This window comes from Sardina pilchardus, chromosome 12, assembly GCF_963854185.1.
Source record: "Sardina pilchardus chromosome 12, fSarPil1.1, whole genome shotgun sequence".
NCBI classification, from domain to species: domain Eukaryota; kingdom Metazoa; phylum Chordata; class Actinopteri; order Clupeiformes; family Clupeidae; genus Sardina; species Sardina pilchardus.
Genome location: NC_085005.1, coordinates 29,033,136 through 29,057,356, shown reverse-complemented (window position 1 = coordinate 29,057,356; position 24,221 = coordinate 29,033,136). Strand labels below are relative to the sequence as shown.

The following is a 24,221-nucleotide window of genomic DNA, read 5'->3' as shown; positions in this document are numbered from 1 at the left end:
GAACTGGAAGGAATACTTGCGGTTGAAGGGCCCTATCATCTGCCACTGAGTCGACCTGCGTGATCCAATTTGCATGAGAGAGATTTTTGTTTTTCATCACGACAGCTTGACTGAAGGCACACACACCCACATTCATAACCGTATCCCAAACACACAAACACACGCACGCACGCACACACACACACATACTGTACCATTATGACCTACATACACACACATTCACATCCCCGTCTCTAACTCACACACAGAAACACGTAACCCTCATTTTATCAACACACCCACCCGCATATTCATACCCACTCCTACACACACACACACACACACACACGACAGAGAGAAAGAGAACAGAGTACATGTCTGTTAAAAAATCTTTTGGTCAGCCAGACCAAGTTAGCCCCCTGTGAGACAGGAAGACAGCGCTACTTAGCACTTAAGTGCCCAGATTTACTATGTGTTGTGTTTTACTGCAGGCACAACAATTAACATATTTCTTGTCAAACGGAGATATGGGCTATGACTGCTGACTCCTGGAACCCCTCAGTTATTTACAGCTCTGATTTGAATGGCATGTTTTGACATCGGGGCACAGACAAAGCTGAATCAGTCCGCCTTTGTCGGAGAAAGAAAATTAGAAAAAAGAAAAACAAAATCACAGTTTTGCCAAAAGAAATTACGGTGATTGACGTTGCGGGAGCTTTTTTAACATCAGACGACTTGATTGTGCTTCCCAGGGGGTGTTGACATGGGCCAGTCCAGGGACGCCCCCTCTTTTTTGAGTCTGGTTGTCTGCTGCCGCTTCCCGGGTCACGGAGAGCGAGAATACGCTGCAGAACAGAGAGAGACTGTGACCCCTGAAGTCAAAGCCAAGGTGCTCTCTGTCTGTCACCATTTGAATAAGGAAGCGTGTGGTAGATTTGGCAAGATTTGGCAAGATTTGGCAGTTGTGTTTTGAACATCATAAGAAAAAACGGCAAGTGAATTATTCACTTTTCAAACTGCAGTTCAACTCTAATTCCAAACATATGAAGGAAAAGTCTAAAACCAAGGGGATGAAATAGGACTTTTCATAGCTAATAGTTTTGTTTATTCTTTAATTGCTTTTACATTAAGATTTCAGTTTGATGCAAATTGTAATTATGAGAATCACAAATCTAGCATAAAATTACAGTCGAATCATTAAGTCTTCTAGTAGAATCGTTAATTGATCCTCCTCACACCCCTCACAGATTGCAAGAGAAGAAACACATGCTTTCCTTTCAGGAGCCTCACTTGCCACTTCACCTTGGCCTTAATAGACTCCAGTCATCAGCGGCCTCACGATGCCAAGTGTCACCATTACGTCTGAGCCAGAGAGGGATAAACCATGTAGACATAAGTCAGCGAGGAAGCCTCTCAAAGATAATACACATGATTTAAAACAATTACTCCGGCGAAGGGCAAACACACCATTTGAATGGGCACACTTCAAGCACTGGGGATTAATAGGAAAGGAATGGTCAGGGCCTTGCATATGCAGTTCTCTAATCGCTGTGTGACTGTGTGAGAAGGAGACCACACAAGTCCCACAAGGTGGAGATAGGATAAGCCACCCTGGCTGCAAGGCCTCCGTGACAGAGATCAGAATAAAAGCGCGAGTGATTGTACAAATTCTAAGTAGTGCGGGTGAACACAGGCCCGCGATGCGATGCACAGCAATTTATTGCCCGAGCTATGCCGAGGAAGGTTTTTTTTTATATATCAAATACCACTCAATTACAAAATCTGGCGCTTGCATGTAGAAATATGGCTCATACTTCATGATACATGCCCGAGGAAAAAAGGAATACATTTTAGCAGCCCTTCATCAAAAACAGTGGAGGGGCCACAAGGGGAGAAATAAACAGATTAGGAAAGCAATTGACATTTCCCTAAAGCATGCACGGGCTTATTTGCATCAGTTCACGGGCTCATGTTTTATTTATCCGTGATCACAACCGATCGTGAGAGAAATTAATCAATAGGGATGCCACCGGGAGGTGTGTTCTATACCAGGGTTTTCTCTTCACACTCCCCCTAGCTCCCCCCACTCCCCTTCCTCTCTCTCTCTCTCACACACACACACACACACACACACACATACACACACCCTCCCTCCCTCCCCTCTGTACCTTTGTCCCCTGCATTGAGGTGACTGATTTTTCCGTCCACGCCACGCTTGGAAGAGCTCCATATGGCCAGGATCAAAGGTGTTGTTGGGTGCACGGTTCTGCTTCGTTGCCAGCCAGCGCCGTTAATTAGAAAACAAGATCAGAGGCGGTATTAAAATCCAATTAAGCTGGTATGAACAGATTGCCAAGTGATGTTCACTAATGTATTACTGAGCACCATGCAAATTTCTAGTGGCGGCTTTTGGTCTTGTCGCGTGTGTGTGTATGTCTGTGTGTGCACGCACGCGTGTGTGGGGGTGTGCTTGTGTTTATCTCTGGCTGCGTGTCCCCCCCCCCCCCCCAGCCCAGGCGAAAGTTGTTTAAATTGCCTTTTGCCTGACGGAATGAGAGTTTGCCAAGATCCACACACATGCCGACATCGTGAAAAAGGTAGAAGATGACAGGGGACATAATGGACAAGGCTGGGTCAATTCAACTTGCATGCTGATGACCCATGTTAATAACAACTGTGTGTCATTCCAGAAAACTGTGCCACCTCCCACCCAGCCAGCCAGTAACATGAATGATCCAGATATACCCGTGGTCGTGGACGGGGTAGAATCTGAACTGGGGAAAGATAAGTACTTCCAGCTGGTGGTCCACAACCCCATACACAGCAGTCGCAGATGAAGGTTGCACAAAAGAAAATCATTGAGCGCCCATAATGCCATGCTAATGAGCCAGTCAGGAAATAGGCTTCAAGTGTCGGAAATTGCCCCAATGCTGACTCGAGCCACCAGAATGCCAAATATAGTTGAAACTGACAGGATTTTTTTTCCTAAAAGAGGTGAGGTCTGAATTGGCAACAGATTGAAGATCATGAAGACAACACACCAAAAGAAAATTCTGATGCTCCAAAGAAGACACCCAACAATGGTGTGTGTGTGTACCCTTTCATTAATAAAGAAATAGCCTTGATGACCAAAATGTTGGCATATTGAATGACCTCTGTTCAGTTATATCTAAGCCAACTAAAGCTTGACCGATATTGTAAAACCATTTAGGCCTATACTTGTTTTTTTTTTTTTTTTTTTTTTTTAAAAAAGAGTGAAGTCACCGATTAGGATCCTTGCATGTTTCTGCTAGTTACTGCTAATTTCCATCTCAAGCACACATCTTAGGGCTATTATGAACATAAGATGTGGTTATTTTATTTATTTAAATGTAGCCAGTCGCTGGCATAAAAAAAAAAAAAGTGGTTATAGTTCACAACTTTTAGTACCCTACTCTGACCGGGAAAGGCTGGCAAGCAAGCCGCCGATAAGATGAGGGGATTCAGTGCCCTTTTAGATAGGCTAGGCTAGGTCAGCACCACAAGCTGGAGAGATGCTAATAAAACAGAGCAACCTAAACGTTAGGTTACTCAGATTATTTGTTAGCGTCAATTCAGTTTTATGATCATTTTCTTGATATGAGACTGTCACTATAAATGTATGCCTGTTGCTAGCTTGACTCGAAGGGAGACAGAGGAGGGGGCCTTCATTAACTTGCAGGGCCCTATGCAACTTGCGTAGTGCGCACATAGGGAGAACTGGCCCTTGGAGTGGCAGTAGGCTTTTATTCAAATTACGGAATTTACTGCTATCCAAAGGCTATCTGAGGGGAATGTGACGGTGCTGTTTATGGTACAGGAATTGGACAAAGAGAATCCATCAGAAACTAGATTTTTAGTTTAGTGAAACTTGAGGGCTGAAGTTCACCACATTTATTTAGGATCGAGAGAACACAGAATTACAGAATCTCCAAATATGAGCCCTTCACCAGCTAGGAAGCATTGAAAGCATCTAGGAAGTAATTAAGCCAGAACACATTGACAGGGGAACAATACCAGTGTCCACACCAGTCATTCCACATGTAAATCTACATGAGGGCATTGGTTCTTACATCCCTGAGGAGACGCGTTGAGGTGTCTTAACTGGGGTGTCCACAACTTTAACAGCACTAATGGGAGTATTCTACAGAAGGAACCTTGGTGTTCATTTTAGAGTCATTCTGTTCTTCGGAAGGGAGCTCTTTTTTGGGGGGAGACGGAACCCTCTCAAAGCCAATGTCAGTCCAGGCATTGTGGCCATGCTCATAGGTGGAACTGATATGGGTTATGATACCAGGTGGAAGTTCACCAGCGAGGACCATTTGAAAGAACTTGTCATCATGACGGCCACTGTTTTCAGAGAGCTCTGGGGGAGGGGGAGGGGGATGGGGAATCAGGTCTCCAGAATCATGGAGCTCGGACTCCTCATTGCCATGTTCATAGATAGAAAACAGACGGATGACTTTCCCGGGTTTGTAGATTGGCTCAGGTGGTGGTGGTGCTATTGGACCCGGTGGACCTTGTAGAACTAAGACCGTGTCAGGATTGGGCACAGGTTCAGGTTCAGGATCAGACACCCACCACGACATTGCTGGATCGGGATTGGGCACAGGTTCAGGTTCAGGTTCAGGATCAGACACCCACCACGACATTGCTGGATCGGGCTCAGCAACAGCAGCACCAGGGGCTGCTGGAGGGGAAATTTCAATGAGAACAGAGGAATGCAAACGACCTTTAGAGGAAGGACCTGGTTTAGAGGGATCAGAAGTTACAGACAGCTTCAAACTCCTTCAACTCCAGAACTAGTTTGAGGCACAGAGCCCTTACTGTAGCTTCAATCAAGTGGGGCATTGGAAGCTCACCTTGCACATGCTGCTCAGGGGCCTGAGGTGGAGGTGGACCTGGCTGCGGCTGCTGATCGGTGGAGATGGGAGATTCCATCCAAGACCAACCAACGGGATCATGTTGCGCCCAATACCAACCTGCCATGTCTGCACCAGTGTTGAAATCTACAGAATTCATTCCTTCAGGACCAGGCTGAACTTGTGGTTCATCCCATCCTTAAGTGTGTGTGTGTGTGTGTGTGTGTGTGTGTGTGTGTGTGTGTGTGTGTGTGTGTGTGTGGTGTGTGTGTTGGGGGGGGGGGGGGGGGGGGGGGGGGGGGTAAAGGAAAGCAATTAAATATTGTATAATACTGTAGTATTATGGAAACTTTTAGACCAAGACTTTAAGCTACCTTTAGCAGGAAAGCCATGAACATTCCAGATCATGAGAGTGAGAGAAGTCCTGAAGAGAAAAATAAATGAATTAATAAATAAAAACATTGCAGTTTGGGAACATCCTTGTCACGGTTGTACACAGAACAACAACAAAAAAACTTAAAAGAAGGTTGTTAAAACAAAGAGTTTACCACAAAACGAGTGTGCCTCCCATGATCGCAGACACCACACTACCCAGGATGCACCACAGTGTCTCCTCTTGCTTGCTGTGTAAGGTATAAGGAGGCACCTGTAGACACTAGCCAATCAAACACACTGCTAAATAATGAAGATCAGCTGAAAATAATGACATCAATTATTGACATACGTGTCCACACTGGACTCCATAGACCTCTGAAGTTCGCCTAAAAAAAAGCCACCATCTTTGCCCAAATAAGGAGATCCGGTAGCTTGAGATTTTTTCTATGGGAAAATAACATGGGGATTTTCAATTATCGCACCTGTTAAACTCTCACGGGGATGATGACATTGGAAATGCAGACGTTTTTCACTACACAGTTTTTTCCACTGCCGTCTAGTGGATACTGTGATCTTCGGTAGGTGAAGACGGCACACTTTGAGCTTTGCTACCCCAGAGCTAACTTACCATGCAACTTGCCATAGGCAGTTAGCTTCAATTAACTCCCGGATCTCCTTATATGGGCAAAGATGGCAGCTTTGGATCCGGTATCTTGAGATTTTTTGGGAAAGTACAGGATTGACCCACCCAACAAGGACACACAATGGCCATAGTGCGCTCTAATGATCATTTTCAATTACAACCTGCACAGACTCAGTAAGACTCAGAAAAAGTCATGCACCTCTTGACCCTTGACACCGCACTGACTGCCGTTGTGATGTGCAGGTAGATCCTCTCTACCTAGAGATGTGGCCAAGGGCTGCAAAGACTGACCCCGCGTTCACACTGTCCACGTCCGTCGACGGATCTCGGAGGTTGTGTCTGCCGTATGTGTATTTGCATACACGCGATCTGATTGGCTGATGGATCCGTCGCTGCTTGAAAAGTTGAACATTTCTCAACTTTCTTGACGGAGGCAACGGAGCTGAAGGAACGGACGGACCCACAATGCATTTGGAGTCCGCCCCATGCAAAGTGAATGAGATCCGTTGACGGACGTAGACAGTGTGAACGCGGGGTGAGAACTCACTATCCAGCCAAATCCCAGTCAGTCTCATAAACATCAGCTGGGACACTCAATAAGAGGGCAGCAGGTGCATACCGAATTGTTCTGAATCTACACTGGCATTACATTGCAAAATTGATTGATTGAATGAATGAGTTTTCCACTTTGTTTTTATTATCAAGGAACAACACCTGCAAGTGAAGGAATCAAAATTGTGATCTAAAGAGTGGCAAAATAATATTTAAACTAGTTTGAGCTGTGCATATAACAAAGAAAACTAGACTGAATTACTTGGAGTAAACCCTTTCAGAAACACTGATGGTTCTGGGATATATATTACAGAAACGAATTAGCCTAGCTATGGCCATAAACCAACCATAGACCACCTCAGCATGTTTAAAAGGAGGAATTATAATAGTGACGTTGTTGTGGCCCATGAAGTTATTTGCTAATATTGAGCTATGTCTCAGAAGTGCTCTTACCATCCCCTTGGTCATGATGGAAAGTGTATATTCAGAAGACAAATGGTAATTGAATGTATTTCCTCTACTCTAAAATCAAGCTCAGTGATATTTATGAACAACAATTATTGGCTGGTATAATTCACTTAGCTTTTACAGTAACAGATATACATTGATCACAGTCTAATCACTCTTTTAATTGACATCAGACTGAGACGCGCTGTGTGTGTGCGTGTGTGTGTGTGAGTGTATCTCTGTCAGGACTTCCAAAGTAACCAAAGTGTTTTATTTTTCTGTGCAGTACAGTAATGCGGTAATGGTGTTTTACTGTCTTTTTAAGATAGCTATGGTGTGAATCAATAAGCCATCTGTCTCTTGGACATTGCCTGATGTCATTAGAGAGCCGTCTGGGCACTAACTCATGTCACAAATCATTTTAAAAAGAGGCCCCATTGATCTTTAATTAGCAACCACAGTTAATCACCTTTTATGATTCCTCTGGCCAGCACATGGGAAGCTTTTTTTCCCGGTCAGATAAGTGACCGGGTCTCATCCACTGTAAATGGGCTGAAGGAAATAACAGTAACACACTGATTTTCTACTGTAACAAAACCCACTGTGTTGTTGACGTTTTTTTTTTTTTCGCTTGTCAGTTTTTTTCTTTTGTTTCAATCAAATGTCTGAAACTATCAAACGTTAACCTTTTCTGATTATCATCTACCATTTCTTTGCCCATCAGCCTTCGTTTTCTGTCCTCCTTCCAGAATCTCCTATGAGTCCCCCTTTTTCCATAGCCCCTTGGCCTTGAAGCACCCTAATGAGACTGGGGGCTGATCAAACAACAAAACAAGATCCCATTGGTTACAAAGAGGGCTAATTACTCCTGCTGCTGGTCTCAATTCCAGCCACCTGCCAAAACATATGGAAACATCATAAAAGACCACTGTGTGTATGTGCACAAAGAGAGACGTACCATACAGACACTCTTTCGGTGACCCCGAGATGCGTAGGGGGTCTCCCGCTTTCTTCCCCAAACCTGCACTTGAGACACGAGGGGGTGGGCCACCAGACAGTGAAGAACCCTTCGCCGCTTTGCTATACCCATCACCCCCTAAGCCCATTTACAGAGTTCTTGACCATGCTGCTTAGGCTACTGCTTTTGGTTTCCCTGAGTCTGCTTAGGCACTGTTGTGTATTTTTAATTACAGAATGTGAATGCTGCTATCAGGAGCTTCCTTGGTTTGCGTGCTTTTTAAGAACACTCTTTATAGGCTACTCTGCAAAAGTGTGGCTCACCTCATTGTTCCATTCTGCGGCATGGTTCCCGTCTTGCACTAACAAATGAACCAGATGGTCAGCATCCACAGGGTAAAACAAAAGGTTCAAAGAAAGGCACAATTCGTGTTAGGTGAATAATATGTGTTTTCGTGTACCCCGCCATGGGTGTCTTTAAGCAGAGTCGTTTGTGAAAATGTGCAGGAGTTTGTTTTGAAAATTGATCCTTATGTTCTCCTTATGGACTCACACACAAATATCCAGAAGTCTATCAGAAATATTCATGATATTTCCAACTATCCATGATATGGTAGAGAAGTACATACTGTACTGTACAAACAAGAACCATTCGCAATCAACAGCCATTTGATCAAGTAGGCCTGTGAAGACAAGCTTATCTTGTAGGATTATGAACATCCTTTTGTATCATGAAAAGAAAAACTGCCCTTTCAGTCCTTCAAAGTAGAAACGAGTGTTCTGACAAATGCTGCACAATAGCACTGCTGTCTTCTACCGTTGAACTAAAACACAATCGCCTTTTGACTCATCCTTCATGTAGGTCTGTCTGCCTGCTACTGCAGCGATGAATACCTTATCATTAAAGAACCCCCCCAAAAAAGGGGATCTGCATTTAACTAGCCTTGAAATTCCAGAGGGATGAGCTACGCTAGCGTTTCTCTTTTCCCACCTCAGTCTTCTGCCGTTCACTGTCTGCATGGACTAAATGTCAAGCTCCTCTCCACAGACACTGCAAACAGCACAATTGCCTTGTGATTAGCACCAAATAAAGGAATGCACGCGGCTCTAAAAACAAAAACAACACAGGAGGCTACATGGCGCGAGGGATGAGTGATCACCAAGTCTGTAATTAAGCCAGTCTGCACTTGATGAAAGCTGGTTCAGCCGTCAGGCCACGGCTTCACAGCCTCCAACCACGTTTGTTTTTTTTACTACATAATTACAGTCCAAATCAAATGAGAAGATTTAATATTTCTCAGTTGCGAACGCTGGGCCAAGTCAACAATTACACTGACCCCCCTGAGGTAGTCTGGGAGAGGCGCGAACTGACAGAGTGCCTTAATTCACCTGTGTTTGGTGTACCGGGGAGGTCCGACGCGAGGAATCCAAGAGGCGGCAGTTCGGTGAGTGCAGGCATAATTATTCAGGCGGTGGGTGTGGTGTTATTATATAAAGGCTATGCCTTGGTATGCCTCCATTCCAGTGGATCTGCAGTATCTGCAGACCTGTATCAGCATGACCTGACTCATATTTCATCTATATAACCAAGGGTGTGCCAAGACAAAGCAGAATTAGGCTGGAGAGAGGGAACCGCATCTGATATCAATGGCAGACTCATTTATCAATAAAGAGCCCCACATGGTGACAGATTTATGAGATGTGTGCGTGAGGGGAATATTAGCATAAGTCAACATCTAAACGGGGGAAACTGGTTCAAAATACCCAGCAACATTCAAAAATAAGACTACCATCAAAATGTCTTTGAAATGTAAATGCATCTTAAGTTAGAGGGTCAACTGAACAATGTAGGGCTTTTTTCGTGGGCAGCACCGCTCATCATTGCTCCTATGAAATATATGGTGTCTAATGCAAGATGACATGTTTCTCAGATAGCGAAGAGCGAGAAGCGATGTAAAAAAAAGGCGAGTCGGCCGGGGCGCTCTCGTCAGGAAGTGAGCATTTCCTGTGCTCTACTTATGGGCACTCGGCCCGCCACAGGCTGCCTTTGTTGCTGCGGGTCCGAGCGTTTCCCCCGGAGGCACGGCTCCTCAGAAGAGGCAGCTGTTGAGTGACCACGGTGCGACCGCACTCCTCCGCCGTCTCCTGACCGCCCTCTCTGAAATGGCTTCCCAGTCGCCTCCCTGCTCTTTTCCCAGGGACTGAGCTGAGGGGCAGCTGGTGCAGATTTTCTCCGGTCGCGCTCATCTCTCTCTCTCTCTCTCTCTCTCTCTCTCTCTCTCCCTTCACTCCTTTGCCCCTGTAGGGCCCTGGTACGTTGACCACCAAGGGTGGGTGGTGGCGTGGTGTGGGGGGGCACTTGATTGGACACTGGTCAGATGAGACGAGAGATTACTGACTGGGCGTAGAGGCGGCGGTGGGCCCCGTGGGGCACGGCCCCCCCTCCTGTGATCCCAGAGAGGCCTGCTATTTTTTTCCCGCTGCCCCCATGAGGCGGCAGGGGCCTGAGCTGTAAGCCCTGCTGACACCCACTGTTTCACCAAGGAGCGTGGTTTTAGCCAACCCGTCATTTATGCTCGGCCTCCCTGCATGTCTGTGTGTGGGTATACTGTACAGTGTGTGTGTGTGTGTGTGGATATGTGTGTGTGTGTGTGTGTGTGAGAGAGAGAGAAAGAGAGAGAGAGAGAGAGAGAGAGAGAGAGAAAGAGAGAGAGTGTGGGAGAGACCCAGGCCGGTGGCAGGACAAAATGAGTGGCTATCTCACCACTGAAGATGGGACACACTTTTCCCATGCCACCCGATACAGAGACACAAGTCATCCCTCTCACACACACACTCACTCACTCACACACATGCTCACTAACTCACACACACACACACACACACATGGACACACACACAAAAAGAGCAGGACCTACCATTACATGACTTTAAAGGAAGCCTCTAATGGCGTGTCACATGTGAACTGTGACACGAGCTTGTTTGAGAAAGTGGCCCAAACTGCCCTGTAACTCATCCCTGCGGTCCCTGGTAATGAGAGCCTGGATATTGTGTAACCTTGAGGGGGAAAGACTGGTGCCTTGAAGAGGACGCTGGGAACCCCTTCTGTCTTTTAATCAGCTGTCAGAACTATGCTCTGTCTGAGTTCCCAATAAGGGATCGCGATGCGTACCAGATGTCTCTGTCCGTGCAAAACCATAACCCTGCAATTGCGCCAAACATTTAAAGCATGCTAATTGTTTGCGCCACACTAATAAGATAGCAATTTGAACATGGATAAACTAGAAAGCGTGGGGGCCCTGTACTCGGAGGGCTTGTTTGTCAGCTTGAAGCTGTGTCAAGTTACTGCTCCCTCCCCTGCGTTTAGGGCTGAGAGTCCTTCTGAGCAGAAAACAGCATTCAGGCAACAGGGGTGGCGATTGGCTACTGATGAATGGAGGATGGAACTTTTCGTTGGGCAATTCTCCGTCCGCATCTCCCATCCCCCTCCCCGCCCACCCCCCCCCCCCCCCCCCCCCCGCCGCCTCGCTGGCCTCGACCAAAGACATTGTTCCCTCTTGAAAAAGCCCACCTGCCACACAAAAGGGAAGTGGCGTTTCTTAGGGGGGACTGGGCACCACAAGAGGGGTCAAGAGGCCAGCGGAGACACAGCGGAGGAGGAAGAGCAGGTGCATCCGACGGGGAGAAAGGTCTCCTATTAGCCACAGCTGATGGTCAAAGGGTCCAGCACAAAGTACAGTCTGATGGTGAAGTCTCCTCACCAGACGAGGGAGTAATTAGTTATGAATAGTATATGAAATAGCACTACAATTACCTTTGACATTGCTTATTGCTTGGCCCCTCACAATCAGTCATACAGCAACAGACTTGAAAAGGATGGTTTTAGTAAAAGGTTAGTATTCCATTAAATTATAAAAATATAACAGTGTAAGAGAATTTAACAGAACGGAATTTGTAGAAAACCACCTGACACAATCTGTTGCGTTTTCACTGTTTTGTTTTTTTATTTTTTTAATATCCCATTCAGGATAGATTTACCAAAATTGTAACAGATATAGTGACAAAAAACATTTGAATAGACTCACAATTTCATAATGGACTGCAAAATATAAAGGATTTTTTTTTTGCATCAATTTCATAAAATGCCACTGGAATTTTTAAAATTACAAATACATTGCGTATTTAACAGTGAACAAATTGTATATGTATATCCATTAACATTTAATCCCCTGCACCAACCAAAAAAGCTCCTATGGCATTCAGAAAAGTGATAGAAAACATTGGAGAAAATAATACTTTCTCATTTGAAACACATATACACAGGAGTTCCTTACCCTTGTACTTCAACACTGTACTGTAAACATATTGTAAGACGTGAGAGTGTCATTCATACTGTTTTTCCTATTTCAATCCAGTTTGTCTCCATTCACTGTTGGCAAATAAAATTAAAATAAAAAAATGATTTAAACCAAAGTATGTAGCATCATACTTTAAAAACTACACAAACACACCAAATTCATAAATATTTATCCTATAAATTACTGTCTTTCTATAATTTGACTGGCTACCAATGTTTTCCCTTTTCTGAATTTTTTTGTTACCTGAAACAAGGAGCTTACATAGGGAGGGACTAAGTAAGTGTAATATCTGGACTAATCTGTAGTACACCAACATTTCCCTCTCAGGCCCATCCATGACGAACTGAAGAGGGTTGCAAACATGTTGAGGCTTGACAGCACCGGGCACTTGAAGCGAAAACATAATTCTGACTGGAGCCCTTTCACACTACTAAGATATCTCACTTTTTAAAATTCAAACCGTCATCAATACCAAGTTCCCTTTCATTGTTTTCTATGTGCTAATGTTGTATGGTGAACAGAAATCAGGCTGATTGTTAACACTAATATAAATAAGATTTTTCAAATGTTTTTTTTTTTCCTCTCTCCAGTGCCCTCTTGTCATCCGCATCTTTGAGATGAATGCGTTGCGTTTCATTTTTGTTAGTGTACAATTTCAGATCAGATATGAATTGATTGTATGTGTATGTGTGTGTGTGTGTGTGTGTGTGTGTGTGTGTGGGGGGGGGGGGGCGGGGGCTATGTGTGCTAAAATTAGACCACGTAAAACAGAAGCGACGCCAATGGGAACAACACGGTGCTGAAATGGTCCGTGGAGAGAGCGAGAGCGACTGGTGGAGTGAATAGGCCCTCGCTCCGTGCACGGCGTTCCGCACTCTCAGATGTATGAAGCTGATTTGATGAGCACTGAAAGGCTGCAGGTGGATGGGGAGGCTCAGAGCCACTGGGAACTGTGTGTGTGTGTGTGTGTGTGTGTGTGAAAGAGAGAGCGAGGGTGAGAGAGGGAGTGTGTGTGACATGGAGAGCAAAAGAGACAGTGAAGGGAGGAAGAGAGAGAGGCGTTAATGAGAAAATCATTTTCATTCCCGGGGTCCTTGGTGGATGAAGCACTCGTCCGGGGACATGCATTGCGCAGACAAACACACACACACACACACACACACATACACACACACAATGCCCCATAGACTGGGGGCTGGGAGCTCAGAAGATGGGAGCACAGTGTAACATTTCAAGTGTGAAGTGTAACCAATCAGGCTGTGTCTCTCGACGGCTAGTGCGCGGCATGGCGTCTCGAAACACGGCACAGTTTGAGAGCGAGCGAGCGAGAGAAGGAGCAGGCGCATGAGGTGGCGGCAGTGCTTTGCTGGGAAAAGCCCGGACAGCCAGAGGGATGTCTGCGAGATCAGTGTTAATGTCTAACAGATTTTGGAATGTAACACATTGGCTGCGGCGGGCACTTCGCTTCCACAGTGCTAAAAAGCACGCCCGAGTCTGCTCGGATGAGGGCGAATCAAGTAAACAAACAAACGACGATAAGAGGGATGACAAGATGCCAACGTAAACATTTTGATAATCTTAAAATTGCATTGCGAGGATCTGGACAACTACATCCAAATCTCCCTGTAGCTTCTCCCCCCAAGTAAACTTATCACTGATTTTTTTTTTTTCACACAAATGAGCTCTTCTTGGTATTCAAGAGGTTCTAGCTATATTCAGAGATCATCCGCTGCATGTGCCCATATTTGTGCGTATGATGATTGGGTCAGAAGGGTCATTGTTTCATTGTTTTTTCTTTTCTATTTTCAATCACAGGGCAGTCTTACTACCTTTTAGCTGCCTTAAATGCTCAGGGATTTTTTCAAAATCCTCTCATTTTTAAAATTTATATTTATTGTCAAGCTGACATATTCAGTGCTTTCACCTAATGAAATAACAATAATAAAAATAATGATGAAGGGATTGTTGTAAGCTTATATCCTTGTATATGCAAAAAAAATAAAAAATGCGCATCTTGGATTGTTTTTAGAAGTTGATCTCTTCATGGGAACTTATTCTACTGGGTGCATAACCACTTCCCTGGAAAAAAAAGAAACAAAACAAAACAACTGGTGAATTTTTAAAAGTGGCACTATGCCAACATCTCAGTATATGTCTTAACATTGTAGCCTGGGTTTTTTTTTCTCTTTTCAAAGTCCAGCATATTTCAAAACTATCTCTGTGAGAAAGTATCCAATATGCCATGATAATGTACCTGCACATGCCTTGATTCAATACAAAAACCCAATAAATACAGATATTATTGCACAGTAGAAAGGCTCCATGGATTCCTACACGACTAAAATCCTTTGCTGTTGGGAGATGCCAAACAGGGCTTTTTTTGTCTTTTTCTCTCACACACTTCCAGTTCCTCTTTTTTTTCTCAGGTGGCATTTTTTTTCTGTAACAAGAAACAAATCAAAACAAACAAACAAACAAACAAATAAACAAACAAACAAAAAAATAAATTGTCATTCCACAAGTCTCAAGTCAGGAAAGAGCAAAAAAACCAAAAAAAACAAAAACAAAAAGATCATCCATTAAGCCTCATGACAAAAGTCTTGGTGAAGGAGCTGTTTGTGACAACATAGGGTGGGTGTCTGTTCGGGTGGAGAGGGGTGTGTTACCACCTCTACACCCGATCCGCCTGCTCAAGTTTGACGTCGCTGGCCATCAAGTGTTCGCCGTGCCACTTCTTCATGTGCTTCTCCAGGGTGCTGTAGACGCTGAAGGGCATGTGGCAGATGTCGCAGCGGTAGACCTCCTTGCCGAACTGGCCGTGCGTCTTCATGTGGCGCGTGAGCTTGCTGCTCTGGGCGCAGGCGTAGCTGCACAGGTCGCACTTGTACGGCCGCTCGCCGGTGTGGCTGCGCCGGTGCACCGTCAGGTTGCTGCAGTTCTTGAACACCTTGCCGCAGAACTCGCACGTGTCGTTGCGCCGGTCCTTGGAGCTGGGCGGCCGTCCGGGCCCCGGGCCGCGGTGCATGTGCGGCGTGCTGCTCCCGCTGCCGCAGCCGCTCCCGCGACCCGAGAGGCCTCCGCCGCCGCCGCCGTCGTGGTCCCCTCCGCAGGGCGGCGTGGAGAAGCGCAGGCTGCCCGTCTCCGAGGACGAGTGCTCGGACGAGGTGCCGAAGGGCGACTCGCGCGCGCTGGCGAAGCCCAGGAAGTGCTCGCCGCGGATGAAGTGGCGCGAGGCGGCGTAGCCGGCCAGCAGCTGCGAGTAGACGTTCTCCGAGGAGATGAGCGGCATGGGCGGCAGCTCCAGGTCCTTCTCCACCTTGATGCGCTTGGACGCCTGGAGGCCGGGGCTGGAGATGGGCGTCGGCTTGCGGCGGAACAGCATGCCGGGGAGGGAGTCCTCCGAGCCGCAGTCGCGCCCGTTGACGACCACGTCCGGCTCTTCCTGGTGTCTCCTCTCCCTCGCGGCTGGGTCCTCCTCTTCCTCCTCCTCCTCCTCCTCCTCCTCCTCAGAGGTCCTGTCTCGGGGAGGCTGCCCGTGTAGAGGCATCCTCAGTTGATTGTCAAGGTTGATATTGTTGAAGGGGCCGTGCGCCATCCTCTCCAATGCCGCGCTGGCTTTGTTGTCGCCCGGCGACGCGCGCGGCCCGTTCTCCCGGTTGCGGCTGTTGAACTCCGACTCCATGCTCAGGTTGGAGTTGGGCCGGCCTCCGTTCTGTTGCGGCGGCGGCGGCGGCAGATCCTCCTCCTCTTCCTCCTCCTCCTCCTCCTCCTCTTCCTCCTCCTCGTCCTCCTCGTTCTCCTGGCCGGTGCTGCCCTCCCCTCCCCCGCCTGAGGCGGCGCCGTCCCGGCCCCTGTGCTGCTCGCCGGACGCGTCCTTGCCGCCGCCGCCGCCGGGCTCCGGGGAGCTGCTCACGGAGCCCGCCTTGTGCATGTGCGTCTTCATGTGGCGCTTGAGCTTGCTGGCCTGCGAGCAGGCGTGGTCGCACAGGTGGCACTTGTACGGGCGCTCGCCCGTGTGGCTGCGCCGGTGCACGATCAGGTTGCTCTGGAACTTGAAGGTCTTGCCGCAGAACTCGCACGACTTGGACTTGGCGTTGAGGCCCAGGGGCGACGAGGCTCCACTGCTGCCCCGGATCTGCTGCTGCTGCTGTTGTTGTTGTTGTTGTTGTTGTTGTTGCTGCTGTTGTTGTTGTTGTTGCTGGGCGGCTAGCAGGATGCTGTGCGGAGGCGGCCCGCTCAGGAAGGAGCCTGGCGGCTTGCTAGCGCCACCGCTGGTGGCGTGCTGGAAGAGCGTGGGGCTGAGCAGCCGGTGCATGGGCGGCACGCGGTTGGGCGAGACGGGCGGCGTGGGTCCTCCGCCGGCCCCGGGGCCGCCGCCGTTGCTGTTGCCGGCGAGCTCGCGCAGCCGCCGCGAGAAGTCCATGCTGGCCGGCGGCGGGTGATGATGCTCGGCGGCGGCCATGGGCGCCAGGCGCAGGACGCGCTCGAAGGCGCTCGGGTGCTGCGACAGCATGCCCATCTCCTCGGGGCCCAGGCGCTCCAGCGGGTGAGGGTGCGGGTGGTGAGGGTGGTGAGGGTGGTGAGGGTGGTGCGGGTGGTGGTGAGGGTGGTGGTGCCGCGGCGGCGGCTGCGGGCTGATGAAAGGCGGCGTGGAGGGCAGCCGCGTGTCCATGTAGCCCGGCGGCGGCGCTAGCGGAGGAGGCGGGGCCTCGCGGAGCAGCGGAGCGGCCATGCGCAGCAGGTGGAGGGGGTTGTTGTTGGCGTCGCCCAGGAAGCTGGCCAGGGGCGAGCGCGCCAGCGAGTCGGCGCCCAGCGGCGGAGGGAGCGCCATGCGCGGGGTCAGCGAGCCTCCGCTCAGGTGCGAGTCCAGGTAGATGCGGATGCCGTGCGTGTTCTGGGCGTGCTGGAGCAGGAACCAGGCGCTGCTGAAGGTCTGCTTGCACGTGGTGCAGATGTACGTGGAGGGCTCATCTTTACCTGTGCAACACACACACACACACACACACACATGAATGCCATGAATAAATATTAACCCATAATGCTAGCAGTCTGTCTAGCCTTATCCTACCCTGCACGTGGTTAGGATAAGACACAAACCGCATCCATTCCACAGGATCATTTCAAAGTGAGTGTTCCACTTGATCACCAGTCATCCAGGCTCTTGTGAGGCTATGTAAATTCCCTGTGATGAAGCTCACAGATCATCGCCCTTTCAATGAACAAAAAGAAAAAGACAAGAAAGAAAAAGAGCAGTGCGAGGTGCCTTCACAGCGACAGCCGTGGCTTGGCGACAGCCAGCCATTTTGACGTGGCAGCTGAGAAAATGGAGCACGGGCACACGAGGGCTCACCGGTGCTCGCTCTGGGTTAGCGGGCGTCAGATGCGCCACACAGATCTCCTTCATGCCCCTGGCAGGGGGGGGGGGGGGGAGGGGCGAGAGGTGGGGAGGAGAGGAGAGGATGTGGGAGAAGAGAGAAGCTAAGTGGAAGAGGGGTGGTGGTTGGTGCTGCTGCTGTTGGTGGTGGTGGTGGTGGTGGTGGTGGCGGGCGGGTGGGGGTGGGGAGGGGATTGCTACGTGACTTCCCCAGAAACAGGCTCACGTGGGAGGTTATAGAGTGGTTAGCCTCCCAGAGGGCTCGGTGCCTGATGCAGATGGCAGGTACAGCCCCAAGGCGAGAACACATTATGCTAATGCTAATGTCAGACGAGCTTTAATATACAGCTCCGCTCCCCACTCGCCGCACTATTGCCTATTTCCATATGGAGATACAGTAAGTAGTAGGAGGAGGAGAAGATGGAGAGAGAGAGAGAGAAAGAGAGAGAGAAAGAGAGAGAGAGAGAGACTACTGAAGGAGAGTGAGATGCTGCGATGATATGAACCTCTTTAAAACACAACAAACGTCTTACCACCCACGTACAGACATTTATACCACAAACACATACATATTCATACACTGCACCAGTACTCCTCAGCATATGGATACGAATTTGAAAGAGAGAGAGAGAGAGAGAGAGAGAGAGTGAAACCAAAAGGAACACAGAAAAAGACAAAAGAAAAGAAAGAATACTTTGTGTCGTTTAGGACTGCTACAACTCTGGAAACTTCTGGTCATGTGTCTTTACAAGTTACCAGCCCCTTCTCATTGTCATTTACATAGTGAATTACTATTAGGCCTATTCATTATTGGTCTGATTGGGTCACCTCGTGTAATTTGAGGTAAACATGATATCATTTATATCAATTCCTGTTGTGAAGGCAAGAAACAAGAACAGGCTCCTAGCAGTCAATGCCCCCATTGCTGCCAACGGCTCACACGATGTAGATTATGGCATTTGATTTGCTTTAGGTCAAGGGGATCCTCTGGTGTTCATGTTGGTCTCTCTACATATGTGTTTCAGTGTGTGTGTGTATGTGTGTGTGTGTGAATGTGTTTGTCTTCGTTTTTAATACTTGTAGGCTTGGAAGTACACGCTCGTGTGTCTCTAGCAGCATTTCCTGATCAAAACAAGGAGAGAGAAGCGATTGTGTGTGTGTGTGTGTGTGTGTGTGTGTGTGTGTGTGTGTGTGTAGAGAAGCGATTTTAAGATGGCTCATGACTCATTCTTCAGCGGAACACGTCTCCTCTGTACGGCTACAGAAAAAGAAAAGTGTGTGTGCAAATGTGTGTGTGCATATATTAGCATGTACAGTATATAAGTGTGTTTTATGTGTGTGCATGTGTGTTTGAGCGTGCCATGCCAGATACCAGTGAGGGTATGAGTGTATTTATGTCTGCATGCATGTGTGTGTGTGTGTGTGTGTGTGTGTGATGTGCTTGAACAGAGGCCGCAGGAGGCGGGAGCTTTCTGTGCGTTAATGAGCAGCTCCTTTGCGGATATTGTCTTGTTTTTTTGTGTGGGCTGCGGCCGGGGAGCCTTGTGTTTTCAGGAGGGGGTGGGGGGTGCGTTTGTGTGTGTGTGTGTATGTGTGTGTGTGTGTGTGTGTGTGTGTGTGTGTGTGGAGTGGAGGGGAGTGGGGCTGGCACACTAGGGGTTTATCTGGCATGGCGAGACCTCCTGCTGCCTCATCTCAGGAGCACACACAGAGAGAGAGAGAGAACGAGAGAGAAAGAAAGAAAGAGAGAGAGGAAGGGGGGGAGAATGGGATGGGCTAGAGATGTGAGAGAGGGAGTGCGAGAGTTGGGGGAGAGCAAGAGAGAGTGAGAGAGAGAGAGAGAGAAGGAGGGAGGAAAAGAGGGAGGGAGAGAGCGTGCCGTGGAGGAGGACGGGACGGCTGCCTGTGTTTGGTTTGGCCGAGACTTCACATGGACGCCTGGCAGCAGGACAGGGTTTGGACAGCAGACAGGGGAGAAGAAAGGGAAGCAGAGAGAAAGAGAGAGAAAGAGAGAGAAAGAAAGATAGAGTAATAGGGGAGACACAGAAGAGGAGGAGGAGGCAGGGCGAGTGTGTGAATGTGGGGAGGACAAGTCGTAAAGAGAGGAGTGGGGGGGGTGTGTGTGTGTGGGGGGGGTTTACATACCAAAACACACACAGTCTGTTCATTTCCCATTTAGGGAACTACATTTGGCCCAACAACCGAGTGTGCTCTGATCAGAGAGGGAGAGCGAGAGAGAGCACGTCATTTGTGTCCAGCCCAGGCCCCCAGAGACCCAACCACGTCGAAATGAGCCACCACCATGGCGGCCATTGACACAATGACTAAACAAGCTGCTTAACGACAATGCCATCAGAGATGTTTGCCAATGATTTCTTGCATGAGAGAGAGAGAAAGAGAGAGAGAGAGTGTGTGTGTGTGTGGAGTGCGTGCGTGCCTGTGTGCCTGTGTATGTACATGCATGCATGTGAGTTAAATGGGTGTGTGCCTATCCTCAGGCAATTCTGTGTCTTATCACATCTTACAAAAAAACAAAAGGCACCATATGCTGCTCCGGAGGCGTGTCAGCTAATAGACTGGCAGGGTAATGACGGCCAACGTCCAATTTCATCAACTTTCCCATGTGAGAGGACAGAGAAAGAGACAGTGTGAAGTAAAAGAGGAGGCAGGCGAAAGAGAGAGAGAGAGAGAGAGAGAGAGGGGAGTGGAGTGGAGGGGTGCAAATGATCATGAATAAGAGAGAACGTGCTAATAAGCCATCGGGGAGACGGGGAAGGGTGGCTGGTGTGGTGACGCCTCGGTGTGAAATCACCCATCAAGCCCTTCAGGAAACACACACAACGCTTCGGCTAATCTGCCCGTCGTGTTGGCCAGCGCTGCACCACGCCACGCCACGCCACGCCACCCCACGCCACGCCACGCCACGCCAGGCTGGACCCCCAGAGGCCTGGGAGGGCCGTGTCACGGCACGACGGCAGCTGCTGGCCAATGAAAGCACTCATTAAGGAATCATCTCAGCTCTCTCTCTGTGATTCAATTTGGAGTAATTACCGGCGGTCCACGCTTATGAAAAAAATGCCCGCTTGCTGCAGGGGAGGTGCACAGGTCAACTAGCAGTTAGCGCCGAGCATTTTTTTTTTTTTTTTCTTCCTTTCTCTTTTTTTCCCCCGCCTCTATGTATTCATCAGCGAAGCCTAATGGCCTAATTTTATTCCTCATCTTTGCACCGTAACCATCCCCAACCCCACTCCCCCCTCCTTTTGCACTTCAATAAATATGGCGGAGATTACAGGTTAAATAGCAAAATTGAGCCGCGCCGGCATTGGTATTACACAGCGCTGTGATTGGCAGCACTAGCGGCTAGTGCTAATGATGATTGTGGGGGGGGGGGGGGGGTGGTGGTGGGATGGGGGGGGGTTAAAACGAGATGCCGGGGGATCGGAGGCCTGACAGGAGTGTGATTAATGGTGCGTAGCATGGAGGTGGTCCGACACTAACGTTCCCCGCCCTCTTGGGTTTTAGTATTACAAAAAGCGCGCGGCCAATTAGCAAATCTACGGGGAAATTCTCCACTACTACTACTTATTGTACAACACCCCTCTCTCCCTCCCTCCCCCCCCCCCCCCACACACACCCAACACCCACCATCCAGCCCAAAACCCCCATTCTCCGACTCCGAGTTTAGCTCTCGTTTAAGATTTCAGTGATTTTCTCGAGCGCTAATTAATTCGCCTTTAAGAGCACGGGTGAAGTGGTGCAGGAGAGGCGGCCGGTGATATTTAATTATCTCATGTGAAACGCCGAGAGGGAGACGTGGGGGTGCTTGCGAAAGAAAGGTGGGGGGGGGGGGGGGGGGCGACTTCACAGGCTCCCACGTTCCATAACCGAACGCATGCACGCTCACTCTTACACAGAGGTGGAGCGCGTGTATGCGTGTGTGTGTGTGTGTGGGGGGGGGGGGGGGTTCTGGGACACTGAGTAAGACTACAGAGAAGCTACAAGGGACAAGACAGGAGCGGTGTGTCACTGGTGCCCACCACCAGCCAACGACAGGCTTCAGCTGCCAGAGCAGCACGTGTGTTTGTTTGTGTACAGGACAGAAAGTGTGTGTGTACTGGTGTGTGTGTGTGTGTGTGTGTGTGTGTGTGTGTGTGTATTGGTGTGTGTGTGTGTGTGCGTGTGTGTGTGTATGTGTGTGTGTGTAATGGAGGGGTGCCACAATGCGCAAGCTGCACATTCCAAAGAATAAATGCCAGGCTGAGGCCATTTACATAGAGAACAAAGGCAGAAGGGCGACGAAGCCACCGGGACTACTCCCCCCCCTCCCCTCACTCATGGACCCCCACCCCCCCAATCACCACACACACACACACACACACACACACGCACACACACACACACACAACCCTCCCCTCTCTCTCTCTCTCTCTCTCTCTCTCTCTCTCTCTCAGTGCACCTGTCATGGGCCTGCCTGACACCTTACGCGGCGGCGGCGGCGGCGGCGGCGCGGGCGCTAACGCTAACGGCTGGCCTCATTAGCATGGCTGTGATCTGGGCGCCCCTGGGGGCCCCGAGGCCTCGCCCCGCATCACTGATGTCTTGTTTGTGATGATCTTGGCTAATCAGGGGGCCAGGTTCCCATGCAAATCAGCAAGCAGGCAGGGGGGGTGGGGGTGGAGGTGGAGGGGATGGGTGGAGGGGTAGAGGGAAGTGGAGGGGAATAGGGGGCACTGACATGGTGCTGTCACTGCCGCAGTGGGCTGGGACCTTAGTCGTGGTGCAGGCGGAGGGGAGAGGAGATGCCACCCCACCCCAAACCACCCCCCCCCCCCCGCCCTCTCCCCAAAAAGATGGGGCTGACTTAGGGAGAGGAGATGCCACCCCCCCATCCTACCCCTCCCGCCCTCTCCCCAAAAAGATGGGGCTGACTTAGGGAGAGGAGATGCCACCCCATCCCATCCTACAACCCCCCCCCCCCCCCCTCGCCCTCTCCCCAAAAAGATGGGGCTGACATGGGGAGAGACCCTGGAGGACCCAGAGCGCAAAACACAAACAGACTTTTTGTTGGTGTGCAGTTCCCGCCCTCATAATAAGACACCAACCACACCCCATAGAAACACACAGACATTCTCACTCAGGCTTGGGAAAACACAAACACACATATCCACACACACACACACACACACACACACACACACACTCAGACAAACACACAGACACACACACACACACTCAGACAAACAAACACACACACAAACAGCCTTGCTCCCTCATGCAGCGACTCTTCTAACACGCTGCTACACCTGGAATCATTTCACACGGACAAAAAAGCAAAAAAAAAAACTGGACAGACACCGCGGCCAGGCACTGGCCACATCTCACCACACGCGCCACACCATTCTGTGAATGGCCCCCCCACCCCCTCCCGTCCTCCTTCTCGTAAGCAAGCGAGCGAGCGAGCGAGCGAGATCAACATGTGTGAGAAAATGTGAATGAAGGCGCTGCCAAGCTGCGCTTTTTTACTACAGGCCTGTTGAATGGATCCCAACAGCTTTATTAGACAGGCCAAGTGGGCAAATGGAAAGTGTGTCGGGGCCAGATAAGCCGCGCCGGAGCCTGAATGGGTCTTTCTCACAGCATGGGCATGGAGCTCTAACAGGAGGAGTGTGTGTGTGTGTGTGGGGGGGGGGGGGGGGGTGGGGGGGGGGGGACGTGAGAGGGGCCAAACGTGATAATTAAGTGAGGAGAGATGGATGGGGGATAGCGTTTGCATAGCTCATTGTTTACGTCTGCTTAGGTCTGCCTGGCTGTGTGTGTGTGTGTGTGTGTGTGTGTGTGTGTGTGTGTGTGTTTTCTCAAACTTTTTTTTTGTTTCTTCTCTTCGTTTTTGAAGTGTTATTCAAGACCATATGGTAGTGGTGGCTGATAACGGAAAAGTGAGCATCGTGCGGGTGTGAATCCGCACTGAGATAGAGTGACAGTGGAAAAGAGTGTGTCAGAGAGCAGCAATGGTGAGGAGGGTAGAGAGAGTACACACAAACACACACACACACACTCACAGTTTCTCACTCACTCTCCCTCACATACACACACACTCTCACAAAGGCAGCACACAGACACACACAGAGGCACAGTGTGACTGGCTCCAGTGTAACTCAAACCAGGCCTTAGCAGTAACCACTCCAATCTGTCTGTATCTGCGGGGAGGCCGAGGGGTAGAGTGGTGGTGGGGTGGGGTGGAGGAGGGAGGGGGGGAGGGGGTGATGAGCGACGTGACAGACAGGCTCTTTAAAGAGACAGCTCAGTCCCTCTGCACACAGAACACCACACACACACACAAAGAAAACACACACATACATGCGCACATAGGCCACAAGTGTAGACCATACAAACACATATTCACATCAAACATACCATAAACTCACAAGCCACATATAAACAAATATGACATATCCATATCCTTCCACACAGAAACGCAAGCATATGCATAAACTGGCAACAAAGCCTCATGAAAAAAAATGACATCCATGATACGCAAAGACAAAGTGTGCCAACAGTCAAGTTGTTGTTGCGTTCGCTTGAGACTCCGAAGAGCCCCCGTCCCGCTACACACGCAGACGTGAAACTGAACCTGTGGCACCTGCACACCTGTGTGG

The 24,221-nt window shown here is 49.2% G+C and overlaps 1 protein-coding gene and 1 long non-coding RNA gene across 4 annotated transcripts in view; both read right to left on the bottom strand.

Moving 5' to 3' along the window:
• Window positions 1-3,846: 3,846 nt before the first annotated feature.
• On the bottom strand, window positions 3,847-5,288 carry LOC134097930 (uncharacterized). Of its 2 annotated transcripts, none has more exons than XR_009940969.1 (3): window positions 5,234-5,288; window positions 4,860-5,057; window positions 3,847-4,744 (listed from the first exon to the last, which is right to left on the bottom strand). It is a non-coding gene; the product is annotated as an uncharacterized LOC134097930 (long non-coding RNA). The 2 variants fall into 2 exon arrangements; XR_009940970.1 differs by having other exon boundaries at window positions 3,847-4,687.
• Window positions 5,289-11,820: 6,532 nt separating this feature from the next.
• bcl11bb (BCL11 transcription factor B b) overlaps window positions 11,821-24,221 on the bottom strand; it is a 31,367-nt gene continuing 18,966 nt past the window's right edge. For both annotated transcript variants that reach the window (XM_062550968.1, XM_062550969.1), the window contains exon 3: window positions 11,821-17,168. In XM_062550968.1, the coding sequence (XP_062406952.1) occupies window positions 14,863-17,168 (2,306 nt within the window). In that variant the 3' untranslated portion in view covers window positions 11,821-14,862. The remainder of the gene's footprint in view (window positions 17,169-24,221) is intronic.